General features: G+C 41.3%; 3 protein-coding genes across 3 annotated transcripts in view; 1 reads left to right on the forward strand and 2 right to left on the reverse strand.

The window, feature by feature from the left end:
• The window catches only part of setd1ba (SET domain containing 1B, histone lysine methyltransferase a), a 16,452-nt gene extending 14,862 nt beyond the window's left edge, over nt 1-1,590 (reverse strand). The window contains exons 1-3 of the mRNA XM_008304409.1: nt 803-1,590; nt 408-559; nt 58-156 (exon numbers count right to left, since the gene is read on the reverse strand). Of these exons, the coding sequence (XP_008302631.1) occupies nt 58-156; nt 408-559; nt 803-863 (312 nt within the window). The 5' untranslated portion in view covers nt 864-1,590. The remainder of the gene's footprint in view (nt 1-57; nt 157-407; nt 560-802) is intronic.
• The window catches only part of tmem120b (transmembrane protein 120B), a 27,319-nt gene that overhangs the window by 4,346 nt on the left and 9,396 nt on the right, over nt 1-13,577 (reverse strand). Inside the window, exon 12 of the mRNA XM_008304408.1 lies at nt 10,517-12,984. Coding sequence (XP_008302630.1) covers nt 12,868-12,984 — 117 coding nt within the window. The 3' untranslated portion in view covers nt 10,517-12,867. The remainder of the gene's footprint in view (nt 1-10,516; nt 12,985-13,577) is intronic.
• Nucleotides 7,131-11,273, forward strand: rhof (ras homolog family member F). The gene is made up of 5 exons (XM_008304407.1): nt 7,131-7,533; nt 7,833-7,920; nt 8,889-8,998; nt 9,219-9,353; nt 9,551-11,273. The coding sequence occupies exons 1-5, from the start codon at nt 7,399-7,401 to the stop codon at nt 9,713-9,715; spliced, it is 633 nt and encodes a 210-aa protein (XP_008302629.1). The 5' UTR covers nt 7,131-7,398; the 3' UTR covers nt 9,716-11,273.

Below are 13,577 nucleotides of genomic sequence, written 5' to 3' on the forward strand. Positions count from 1 at the left end.
CAGCACCCCTTCTCCACAAGGACAGAGCTGGCATCCTGCTCCACACACAGTATGTACCTTAAACTTGGGCACCGGTAGGTCCGTCTCTTTGTACTTAGTCCAGAGTCGACCGATCCGCGGGTCCCGGACGATGTCCACCGGAGGTATCCCGGGGTTCTGTGGGAGAAGCAGGACACACACACACACACACACACACACTGCTGTTATCATCCCATTCACAACTTCACACGCCACTAACTTGTTGCAAAGTGCACAAACCGGAGGTGTTGTTTATTCACAGAGAACACCTCCGGGCCGGTGCTCTGGATGCTGACCGCGTCCGTCCACGGCCACATTGTAACCCATCATGGAGGTCGGCTACTCGGTTACTATTGTGGCCGCTCCGCCGCGTCAGAGCAGGCACTTACGGGCATGCTGAAAGTCTGTCCATCGTAGCGGTACAGTTTGTGGGATCCCTTCTTGAGCGCCGGGTCGATTATCAACTTGTAACTTCTCCAGTGGTGACTCCGCTTCTCCGCCGAGCCGCAGACGGGATGACTGTCCATGCCGTTCGCCAAACCTGAAACGACAGGCAGCGACAAGGAGAGCTAACGTTATCGGGGAGGCAACGCTGTGAACACGGTCTCCCCCCCTCCTCCTCCTCCTTCACCAGCCCCACAGCACTTTTTCAACAGCCAAACGGTACAGATGCATGGCTCCGGTGGCGGGGGTAACCCCGGTGAGAGCGTAGAAAATGGGATCTAGCGTACGGAAAACAGGCATTAGGAGGGCTGGAGAAAGAGGAAAAAAAGAACAAGCTTACTTGAACTCTGCTTTCTGCCATGGTCTTCGTTCAATCTGTTCCTCTCTCCTGGCTTGGACATGGTTCGTCCGATCGAGCGTGTGTGTTTTTTTTTCCAATTGATGAAAAGACGAAATCGCTTTCCTTTCGCCGCTTACATTACATGATTTAGCTTGAAGAATACTGCCTCCTTTTCGGCGAGAGCCAACACATATTGTGTGCCTCTGGTCTGTAGCTGCTGTCTCTCCCACAATACACCGCTAGGCTTGCCCACCTCCGAAGCTAGCCGCACTTTCGACACAAACTCGCTGCTGTTTCCAGCGCTCGTTTAACGCTGCAGGTGACTTGTGAAAAAAAAATGGGGGAAAAAAATAAAAATCACAAATAACGACGTTAGCATTCGTACGTGTGTTTCTTTCCGGCGTGGTGGTAATTCAGCGTCGCTAAACCCCCCCTGCCTAAAGCATTTTTGTACCGAATCTGCCGCCTGCATTTACTCAACTGGCAAACACAAGATAGACACAGGGGGCAATATCTTCTTAACTGCCACTAAAAGGCTAATAAAACTGATTCGGTCGGACGGTTTCATGTGGTGCAGACTTGTGGTTCGAATTCAGGCGTTTTTTTTTTTGACTGTTTTTTTTAAACAACAAAAAAACGCCAAGAAACCCCGGAACCAACAAAAAATAAAAAAAAAAAAAAAAAAACTAGCTAGTTGGAGTTAGCATACAAGCTAACGTTTATAACTGTTGGAATGCGGCGGGTTGTTTCTTTCTCTCGCTAATCCCGACCGAGAAACTAGTGCCGTTGGGTAGGTCCTCCATTTTTATTTTTTTTTATTTTTTACTTTTTTTTTAACGGCAAGTATTACACAGCGGAGTTCTTTTTTTTACTACATAGTACATCATATATTTTTTTAATTTTAATTTTTTTTGAATTGTTGTCGAACAAACTGGGTTTTGTTTGACATTGCCTGGTGTTTTCGCAGTGCTCGGGCAATTGGCTGGTTAACAGCGGCAGCTCGGCGGGCCAATCAGAGCGCAGCGGCAGAGGAGCTGTCTGCTATTAGAGGCACGGCTCAGGAGTCCTTCAACAGAGAGCAGAGAGAGGGGGCTGAGCGCTCTCGGCAGCCATTTTCCTTAAACAGGGACTCAATGGCCTATATGGGTTTCCTTTGTTCCAAAAGGGATCTTACACTTGATTTCCTCATCTCTCACGGACTATGATAAAACTATGATTCCTCCTTTTAAAGGATTGAGAAGAAGGAAGAGAATGTACTGGATGTAATACCCTGTGACATTTTGAGCCTTTTTTTACTCTGCCTTGGAATCCATCTTTGTCTTAACTAGGTCATGGCACACCCATATAATAGTGTTTATATTTCTTAAGTAAAAAAAAAAAAAAGAAACCAAAATGTTGTGAATAAACAGCTTTATGGTTTTGGAGATGTTTAAAATGATAGAAGTGGTGGGGTGGAAGGGGGGAGGAGAAAAAAAACACAGTGACAAAATGTGTAATGGCAGATTGTTGGCATTGCACTTATGGCCTTGTAGGATATGAGTAGCAATGAGTAAGTTCAACTCTTTTATAATCATTTAACAGTGTTTTTTTTTAATTAAATATAATCTAGCAATGTAAATGTGAGGCATGCAGCTACTGTTATTAAAAAAAGTATTTGTTCTGTCAGTTTCTCTATTCAGTTTTTATTAATGTGATCACAGTATTTGTTCAGAAATGGCATGCTGACATATGAATCTACATTTTTTTAGAAGCTCCTCAGATGAGAGAAAGCAGGCCATAGGTAACTAATGGCCTGTTGCAAATTACTTTATTGTGCTTCTAAGCAATGTTGACTGTTGACTGATAACCCCCTTTGCTCTGATTAATGACTTAAAACACTCTTCCTCTCACAACAGCAACGCTAAACACCCTGATGGCTTGTGTTGTACCCTACACTGCAACTGTGGAGACAACTTCAAGCACGATTAGGTTCGTGCTGCCATTTACGAGCCAAAAAAGTGTAAACGTCGGCTTGACCTTGCTTCAAGGGCATATTTAAATATCTAAAGACGTCCAGTCAGGTATTTTTTAAAATCTTTTTCTTCCTCATATTTTTATTTTTTTTTATGTTACAGATTATTTTTTAAACGGTTTAAAACACAGTCTGATCAAACTTAAAGAGGAAACAGTTGGAGGGAAAACTCTCGTGTTGAAAAAATATTTACCTCAGCACTTGGGTGAAATGCAGTTAACAGGCCTAAACGCAGGGGCAGGAGGAATGTTTTCAGCTCCATCTTCCGATCCTCTATTATTGGCATTAATAAGGGGTTGGGAGAGCGTCTCCTGAAAAGGAAGGAATCCATTAGCACGACAGATAGAGCTCTTGTGAAAACTTTTTTTTTTTTTTTTTTGGTGGTGATCACTGGTAGCTTTTGCCTCTCAGCCAGCGAATATGCATCTTCAAGCATCATCTGTGTGGGCAATATGCAAACCATCTCTTCTCTCTCCTTGAAGACAGGATTGCAGTCGATTAGAAACCTCTGCCATTTCGACATTTCTAGCTGAGCAACATCATATAAAAGCTACAAGGAAAATGTTGTTTGGAAAGGTAATGGATTTTGAGCTATTTCACTTAATTTCTCAATTTATATCCATGTAAGTAATTCTCATAGAGGACAGACAACACGAATAATACTTAAATATTACTTATGATATAAATACGATTTTAGCTTAACTATATTGACTTTTGTTTAAAAAATATCAAAAATAACTGTAACCCACATTGTTTGATTGATATTGAAAACTTACAGTTAGTATTCAAAACATGTAATCCAAGTTTTAAAAGGAATCTTATGGGGAAGAAATCTTGTGTTTTTCACTGCTTCCCTTTATCCAAACAGACCTGTTTTTGGTGGTGTGTAAGCTGCACTTGTGCAATGGTTTCTCTGCTGTTCTCTGTCTCAAAATGGCTTCTTTACAGACAAAGGAGAGCACTGTGCTGTGAAATGTTGCTGCGCCATAACTGGGTGAGGCTCGGAGAGAGCGCCTTTTTTTTTTTTCCCCCTCATCCTACCGAGGACGTTTCTCGGTGTTTCTGAGTGAATCAGCAGGAAAACAAAACCCAGCGTCACAGGGGTGATTTTTCTCGAAATGGTTCGTGTTTTGCAAGAAGACAAAACGGTCGACAGCGCGTGTTAAAGGAAGGAAACTTTAATACAAGGCGGCGTATTCAGGCTGTCGCGTTGCTGGGCTGACTCGCCCTGGCAACGGCAGTAATCCGAGAGCTCTGGACGGTTGCCATGAGAGCAGCACCCCCACACTGCCATATAAGGTCAACAGGAATCCTCTGCAGCAGCCCTGTTGTTCAGTATCTGCGTGAAAAATAACTGTGGGGCTGCCTCTAACTTCCGTGCGTAAAACGACAAAAAAAAAAAAAAAACCCCGACGGATCACCAACACCGACTGTTTCAAGCGCTGCAGATCAGATAGTACAAACAAACAAGATGCCATCCTGTCTATTTTTGCTGCGAAGGAGTTAAAAATACAGGCGGGGAGGGTCTTTATTCGCGTGCGTAAAAGTGAGTCTCCAGGTGCATTTTTAGCGCCTTTTTACGCACTCTTTACGCACGCTTCTTTCGGTGTGTTTGTGCATGTCTGCGCCGACAAAATCGCAGCGTGTGTGTGTGTGTGGTGTGTGTGTGTCAGAGGCCTGTTTTTCTTGCTCTCCGCTCCTACCCTCCGGCTGCCAAATGCGCGCATTCAGGTCACGAGTCTGTCGACACCCTTCCCCTCTCTCAAGCTTCGCTCTCTACACCAAACCCCCTGTGTGGTGCCGACAAAATCATAAAGATTCTGAATATGTCACATTAGTTAGGGAGGGGGGTTTGCGATCAAATCCGCCACTGAGGTTATTTATAGGATAGGCCTTTGTTTAAAAAAAAAAGGGAAGAAGAAGAAGGAAAAAAAAAAAAAAAACCCTCCCCGGTGGGTTGCGCCACTCAGCTTTGCCGCTGACAGACTGGAATATTCCACACCGGGGATTGGCCTCTCTTTCTTCTACAGGACAGCTGTCTCTCTCAGCACGGCGAAAATACATTTTGACAATTGTTCTTTGTTTATTAGTTGATGAAAAAAGGGGGTCTGTGTGCGTGTGGATATTTTGTACACCTACAGGACAATTTCATATCCTTTATAGTCTCCTTTATCCATGAGTTAGGATGCCAGTTTTCACCTTGTAAGTCAAACAAGCACTTTTTTAAAAAATGATTTATTATGCAGGATTTTTTTTTCATTGCTTGTGCTACACCATGCCGTAGCCCTTTGTAGTGGCATATGGTGCACATGAGAGAACCTCTTTCTCCGTGAATGGCTGATTTCTGTGGAGTCAGAATAAGCAAGCAGACAGGCACACTGCTGTGTGAGCTTTCCTTTCTTTGCCTTTTATTCTGACGGATTGTTCACTGAATCAAATCAGGCATCCTCGGACTCTGTGTGTCTTTTTTTGATTACTTATGGGTAAACTCGATTTTTTTTTTTTTAAAGGATTTTTTTTTTCTCTCCATGCACATTGGTGGTACTGTATCTTTTTAAAACACTGGATTTTCTTCCTTCTAGCTCTCTCTAAAGATTTGCATGTGTAGTGTATTAATATTCCACAGTTTGCTTTGTGATTTAGCCTCTTTCACTTGACAATATTATCACCTGTCTGTGTTTGTGACATGCTGAAATAAATAGACTATACCATAATGCTTACGTTTTGTTGTTGTGGAAGCTGAAACAGGTTGTTGTACATTTGTAGTTTTTTTTTTTTTTTAAACATTAAATGATTTTTGGGCCCAGATTTCAAACAGGATTTGATCTGTCATGACGGATATATATAGCACAAAACATACAACACACACAAAATATACAACACACAACATTCAGATGGCAGGGTGGATTTTTTATAAGCAAATTGCATTTTTTTTCCTTTTAGGTGCTACTGTAAATGTGTGTGTATTCATACTTAAAAGGATTAAATGTGGTCTTTTTCAAAAATAGGCAAAGTAAAGGGTGTCAGCTTTTCCTCTTAAAGGGACAGCTTGCCCAAAATTTTCTGCACTCCTTCCCATAAACTATCTGCATCCTTTTAATGAAAATGTAATCTTTAAATTCGACTTTGAATCTTACCACAGATCGAGTTGAGGTGCCTTTGTGACAGAAAATGTTCCAGACCAGATCTAAAAATCCAACACTTTGTGTGTGCTCTGATCATTCACACGCTCATTCCCTGTGATCTGCTCTCTCCTGACACCCGCTGTTACCGACCTGGTTGTAATTATCAGCAATCACAGACACGGCTGAAACCATTTTGACCACATCTTTTATTGCTTATACGGTGTCTATAAAAATCTTCAGGCATAACTTCTAGCTCATACTCAAAAGGCAACATGGCTGGATTTACACGCCTACGGTGCATTTTCTCTTTGATCACTAACAGATACCACTTCTGGCTCAGTGTTTAACCCTAATTTGTCACATCCTGATTAGAAGGCTGTTTCTTTTACTGAAACACCAATAAGCTATTCTTTATAATCTTTATCTCTTTATTGTGCTCATTTGCTGCCACATAAGTCTGTCCATTACCTCCTGAGATGAGAGAAAGAGAGTCCTGATGATTCATCTTTACAGCATGAACAGAGTCATATGAGTGAATATGAGAGTGTATGGATTCAAAATGATCGCCTGAACAGGAAACACTTTATATACACCATCTAATCTGAAACACACATGCTGTGCTGGTTTTCTTTTCAGTTGGATGAAAGATTAAACATTTAAGCTGCTTCCTGAAGGTATTTTCTCAATCATAAACTTAATCAATTAGAATTTCTACAATATTTAACCAATTAAATGAGTGATTCAAATGTTGCAACCTGATGATAAAAAAAAGGTGGTTAACTTTTTTAAAAAAAGCATGCAGACACATTATATTGACCTTTTACCCGTAAACGTCTAAAAGGAAACAGTCTAGATGCACACAGTGGGTGGAGCCTCCCCCCCTTCACTTTCATCAGAGCATGTCCAGGATGCACACTCAGAACTTGACAGATAAGAATCTAGAAATCTGTTGGTGCTGATGTTTACCAAAAAAAAACAAAAACAAAAAAAAACAACCTGCTGAGACGAGTTCTAAGGTAGAACATTTTAAGTGTTATCTCTCTTCTTCTCTCTCACACACACACACATGGTCAGTGGAGGAAGTGCTTGAGATTGAGTACCCACCCAGAAAAATGAAACACGCAAACACATGCAATAGAGGAAGTAGGAGCAGCCAGACTCAGCAGCTTCACATGTCAGCTGCAGCATTACGCTCTCAGTCTGACGACAGGACAGCAGAGGAGCGTAGAGGGTCAACTGGAGGCAGCCTCACTGTGACAGGAACAGGAAGCGGTTGAGCAGAGTGAGCTACCTGGTAAAACATGAGGCTCGCCTGTTCCTCTCTCTTCACACCGCCCGTGAATCATCTGAGCCCTTCCAAATGTACACTCATCAGGCTTTGCCATGTATTTAACTTAAACCCGGAGGGAGCACCTTCAGCCCGGCCCTGCCTGCCACCTGTGTGACTGTCTGGAGGCGCAATGACACAGAACGGTGCTGGCATCGGTAATGGTACCACCAAAAAGGGACAAGAACTTAAAATTGTGATTGTGGGAGATGGAGGCTGCGGGAAAACATCTCTGGTGATGGTTTATGCTAAAGGTGATTTTCCGGAGGTAAGGAGAGCTCCTGTGACATTTCATGTAGCACCTAGATCTTGAAATTGTGAATTTATTTATTAGTACAGATGTGATTTCTGAGCAATACCACGATAGGCTCTAATAAACACTCTGATATTGTTAAAATTCAAACTTATTTAGACATTTTTTTCAATCCAAATGTTTGTAAAACAACATACAAGCTACATTCTCTAATGAAACTATACAAACTCAATAGAAGTTTTGTAATCTGATGGAATATGAAGCTGAATCGTAATATTGGAGTCTTTTTTTTTTTCTGTGTGTGTCAAAAACAGAAATATGCACCATCAGTGTTCGAAAAATATGTCGCCACTGTCTCACTGGGAGGAAAAGAAATAAAGCTCAACCTGTACGACACGGCCGGTAAGAGAACAATCAGTGATCACCTCCATGACCATGATTCAGTTCTGCTTCTCTGCATTTCAGATTACGTGGAGAGACATTCAGGGTTTCGAAGCCCGCTGGGCCGAACACTGTGACACCTGGCTGGGATAGAACAGAAACACTGCAGATAAACATCACACACTTCGTCATAGATTTTAAGATTTTGAAGTTCAGGCGCCCATGTGAATTCCATCTTTATCTTGTTGTTCTGATGCTGAAAGACACAGAAGGAAGCAGTGAAGAGCGTCATCAACATCATCTTTAGGGAACTGACTAACATGAGTAAATACAAATCAGCAGTAGTAGAATCCAGCCTAAAGGGCACATTTACAGGAATTTATCTGTTTTACATGATTTCAAAAAAGCACAGTTGCTGTTTTGATATTTCAGACATTTGCAAATATTAGAGTCGGCCTCATATTTCAGAATTCTTGGGATGTCTTCACAGAAAAACTAGATTATGTAAATGTTAGAATTGTGAACCTGATGCACTGAAAGTCAACACTAGTCTCTGATCAGATTGTCCTAAAACTCACAGATACCTGAGAGTTTTCATGTAGAAAGATATGTTGATATTCAGCACACATGGAAAACAAAAAAAATACATTTTTCACCACAAGCTGCTGATCGTTTTCCTGTGAATAGCTTTTAAAGCCATTTCATTGTCAGGAAAAGCCGCGACAGTCTGTGCTGGCAACTTATCTTTTTTGTATAATTGCAGCAGGGGCGCCTTACATCAGCGAGAGGAGGAAGCTGAAGGCAGGATGTGGCTTTTATGTATCTAACCAAGCTTTGTCACATACATCATTATCTTTACGTTCCGGCTGTTGCATTAAACTAGCTTTTGTTTAGCGCCGCCGCTCATTCACACACAGTATTTGTCATTCGTGGGTGTGTGCACTGTTTTTTTTTTTTGCTAACACATATTTCATGCCTTTGTTCTTCAGGACAGGAGGACTACGACAGACTGAGGCCGCTCTCATATCAAGAGGCCAATCTGATTTTAGTCTGCTTTGATGTCACAAACCCCACCAGCTTTGAGAATGTCATGATAAAGGTAATCATTGCAACACATGCAGGCCCAAAGAAAGTGAAGTGTCAGGTTGGTAGATGATTGCCAGAGTGTGTGTGTTTGTGTTGGCCGCGCTCTCTTCAGCTATGATTAACTCATGCAAGCCTGGATGTGGACGTTGATCCTCTGCAGGGAAACGCCGTCCAACGATTCAAACCCAGCCAAAGTGTGAATCTAAATCTAAATCTCTGTTGTGTTCATGCAGTGGTACCCAGAGGTGAGGCACTTCTGTCCGGACGTACCGGTCGTCCTGATCGGCTGCAAGACCGACCTCAGGAAGGACAAAGAGTGTGCAAGGAAGCTGAAGGCCATGAATCTGGCTCCCATCACCTACACACAGGTAAGGGGAAAGAAGAAGCGTGCAGTGAAAACACAGGCCTTTAAACTGAAGCTACAGGATGTGAAATGCAAGAGGAAGCACCTCAACCAGAACCTGCGACCGCATCTACCTGTTTACAAAATCAGATCTCATCCAAATGCACATTTTTTCTCGCTGTCAATACCGTCGCAGTGATTTAGTGCTTTCCTCGGATGCAGGGCGAGGAGACGCGGCAGCAGATGAAGGCCGAGCTGTACCTGGAGTGTTCGGCGAAATATCAGGAGAACGTGGAGGACATCTTCAGAGAGGCGACCAAGAAAGCTCTGGCCTTCCATCGGAAACAAAGGAACTACAAGAGGAAGAAGAAATGTGTTGTTTTGTGAAGATAAAAGGAAGAGGACCTCGCTCTTCTGCAAAACAGCGCCTGTTAAGTCATCGCTCTTCGTGTTCACAGTGGCTGGACGTTAAGATTGTGTCCCGCACAGATGTGGAGACAGCTGTGTGACAGAGTGGCTCAGAGAGACCTGATGGAAGTCTGGATGTCGCTGAGCTCATCAGCACGTCTTCCTCCAATGTTACAAGAAATTGACGCAACAGGAAAGACAATTATGCAAGTTGCAACTCGGAGACTTTCTAAAGAATCCAGCAACTTGTAACATCCTCCGTCAACGTGTTTCACTTTTGAATGTCATTTTTAGTTTTTTCTTTTTTATATCTTCTGAGAAAACTTTGTACTGTTTGTAATGGCACCAGATTGGACTTCTATTTATTGAAGGGATTTCAATAGTTAGTCGTTTTGTTGCCACTGTGGATTTTTGTAATATATATTTTTTTAAATTGTCAGATGTGGTTTAAATCTGCTGGCAGAAACCAAATTTTAAGATTAAATTAGGTGTTTTAATTCTCCATCTAGCGGTACTGTAGCTTCAGAGGAGACACTACAGGTGAATCCTGGAAGACTTTTAACCAAAAGACACAAACATGAAACTTTTCTAGTTGATTACTTCAATTAAAATTAGTTTTAGTGACAAGTTTTCTGAAATTTGATTCTAAAATATGATACGGAAATTATTAAATGATCAATTATCAAAATGATGTAATTTGAATTAATTTCCAGAACAGGAATCTTAACATTAGCTTTGAAATTTTTGCTTATTATTTAGAACATTTTTTTTTTTTTACACATATATTTTTTTTAAACATGGGATTTTCAAAGCCATCACATAAATATGATATCACAGTTAACAACTAGGGAAAAAAACAAACATTTTCAGCATGTTTTTAAGAGTGAAATCAGGTTCTGAACAACTAGAATACAGTTTTAAATAAAATTGGAAGGTTTGGTGGATGTAAGTGCTGCTTAAATCCAAATATGTAGCTCAGAGAATGGGAGAAAAAAAATATTTTGAGAAAATGCCATTTAAAGACATGTATTAAAAATTGATTTAAAAAAAAAGTTTTATTGGAAACTACTTTTTATAAATAAAAAATATCAACTAGTAAAGATCATTAAATTATTTATTGTCACAAGGATTCTAAATTTTTACCTTTAAACATTCAAATGAGGTTTTATCTCATAAATATGTGCCCATTTGTTTAACTCTCTGGTCGAGAAAAATCAGTAAAATAAACACGTGATGTGCATCGTAACTCTTTTTTTCCACGTGTCTGAAACAAGACATGTTCTGGAAGCAAATAACCCAAAATATTAAAATCAACCAGAGCATGAAAACAACGATTTTCTGCCAGTAGTGTCTCTTCTTTATTCCCAGCAGAACTAAACTCAGGCTACAAGTTGTTTTTGGGGCTCCAGGAGCCTGAAGCAGAGCTCTTAGCTTTACCAACAGCGCCCACTAGAGGCAGAAAAGTGGAATTTGTAAATTGGCTGCAAAGTATTTTCAGTTTTCATACAATTAAGTGAATTTGCAGCAGTGAAAAAAACAATTATTTTCTGCATCAGTGCACAAGAAGCACTGATGTGTTTGTTGTTTTTTTTTTAAATTCAGGTGTTTAATTAGTATTTTCTCCTGTCTCCTGTTACTGATCACATAACAAACAGCTGCATCATAATAAAAAAAAAACGAGGAAATCACCTCCTGGCAGCTCTTCTTCCATCGATCAGAACATTTTGCTCGACAACTCAACACGGTTCAGTTTTCCCTTTAATAAAAGCGATACAGAAACACCAGTGATTCTCTTTAGAGACTGAAGAAGTGACATGAATGTAATGTTTTCAAAATAAAAGCTGTTTTTTTTCTCCTGTGAATTCAGAATAAGGCATCAGAGTCGAGTCCTTTGTGTGACCATAAATTCATTCATACAAATATTTAATGGTGTATGCTGATAGGAATTAGAAAAATAATCCAGCACATCTTGTTTTTTTGTTATCATAATTCTGTATCAGAGTCTTACAGTACCAGTGCCAGTAGCAGCATTTGATCAGAGTACATTTCATCACAGAACAAATTGGTAACCGTCATGGAAAAAAAATCCCAAAACTGAATATAAACTGAAATGTTCAACCACCTGAAGCTCTTCCTACACCAGCGAGATTGAGACCAACTTGATAAATCTATGCATTTATATATATATATTACATTTTGTTAGTACTTCTGTTAATGAGAACATAACTTCTAGGGATGCACAATAAGCTGCTTTAATCCTCAGTGTTTCGTGGAGACAGTACAAGTGTTTATCTTCTCGTGACTTAACCAGACGACCACATTTAGGCATAAGAGCATACAAAACAGTTATGGCTTTTGTTAACCACTGCCTGAAGGGAGACACGGCGTTGCATTCACTTGTAGTTGCAACAATAAAATAAAATTAAAAGAAAAAAACAGAGCTGCCTCTGACTCGCCACAGAAAAAGAGCACAACCAGAGGAAGGGCGAAGGAGGGGATGTGGGGGCAGTCAAGCATCAATTTTAAAGTTTAAACTTGTTGACCTACATTTTGTCATTTCCAAGAAAATCTGATAGAAATAAAGGATTAGCAGTGAGAGAACTACACGATGGAAGTGGAGGGAGCTGAGTGTGTTCCATTTTGCTGGAGCCAGAGACAGTTTGAGCGTTAAGTACTTCACAGAAGTATGAAGCGTGACAGACGTTTGGTCTTCAAAGGCAAACGATTCATCTGTTCTGTTTGACCGATGCTACCTGCCCTGGTTGTAGTTGCATATGATTTGAACAGAGGCTCTCCCGTAAGATTCATGCACTGACACAAACACCCAAACACATTCTTTCCACACTCACGTTTTATGTACAGGATAAAGAGACAAAACTGTTGGTGTATCGGGTGAACTTGGCGTCGAGCCTGACCGAGCAGCCACATGAGAGTCATTGGAAAGTGGTAGCATGTTTGCCGCACACACGCTTTGGCTGCCGCCCGTCATCAGGGCCTGAGACAGAGACGGTGGTTTGGAGCTCGGCGTTCTCTCGGCCTGATCGTACTCTTAGCGCTCAGTCCGTGGAGCGATTTTTGTGCGCGTTGCTTGGAGGTTACTGGCCGTTTGAAGGATCCCGCCGACGTCGCTCTCAGTCACTTTTTTGCACCTTTTCCTGGTTTTTCTGAATCTTTTGGTGGACGACTTTTAACGTGGTGAGAAAATTTCCCAGGAACAGGACGAGAAACGTCAGAGCCAGCATGAACACCTGGAAGACAACGGAGAGGGGAAAGAAAACGGGTCAATAGGAGTCATGGCGGCTGCACATCTGCTGCATGGGTCTGAATAAGGCTGCTCACATGCTTTCACCTGACCTTTGACTTTTAAGTGTCCTGTGGCGTTTTTACGTACAATCCTTTTCCTCCGGTGCCTCATCTTTAACTAGTTCTTTGGCTCTTGGCTCTTATGTCAGTGGCCAGAGGAAGAACGACTGTGATCAAAACCACCTAAAACTTAGTGACCCCTACATATATATATAAAAACCAGAGGCTGCACTCCAAAGCCCATACTTTATCTTCAAGTTTCATACAGTATTCATACAACAGGAACATACTACTTTGTCCTAATCCTGCACCTTTTTTTGTGTGAAATGAGCCATTATCAGTCTGTAAATACTCATGTGAGACACTGAGATGTAACTGTGCAGAGGATTGTGTGTCAGAATGTCCAGAAAGGCATTCCGGCCTGCATGCTGCAAAATCCGATCGACTCTAGCAGGACATTTGGGTATTTTCATTAACACACTGTGTATTGGGACGTACATAATATATTAATACCAATGCACCCAGAACCTACCAAATC

This window comes from Stegastes partitus, unplaced genomic scaffold (genome assembly GCF_000690725.1).
Source record: "Stegastes partitus isolate 25-593 unplaced genomic scaffold, Stegastes_partitus-1.0.2 Scaffold2213, whole genome shotgun sequence".
NCBI classification, from domain to species: domain Eukaryota; kingdom Metazoa; phylum Chordata; class Actinopteri; family Pomacentridae; genus Stegastes; species Stegastes partitus.

Bases quoted from the DNA above. Each gene is read 5' to 3' on its own strand.
- rhof (XM_008304407.1), top strand. From the start codon at position 7,399: ATGACACAGAACGGTGCTGGCATCGGTAATGGTACCACCAAAAAGGGA. The intron at 7,921-8,888 runs GTAAGAGAACAA...TTTGTTCTTCAG, and splicing joins CAACCTGTACGACACGGCCG to GACAGGAGGACTACGACAGA. The intron at 9,354-9,550 runs GTAAGGGGAAAG...CCTCGGATGCAG, and splicing joins CTCCCATCACCTACACACAG to GGCGAGGAGACGCGGCAGCA.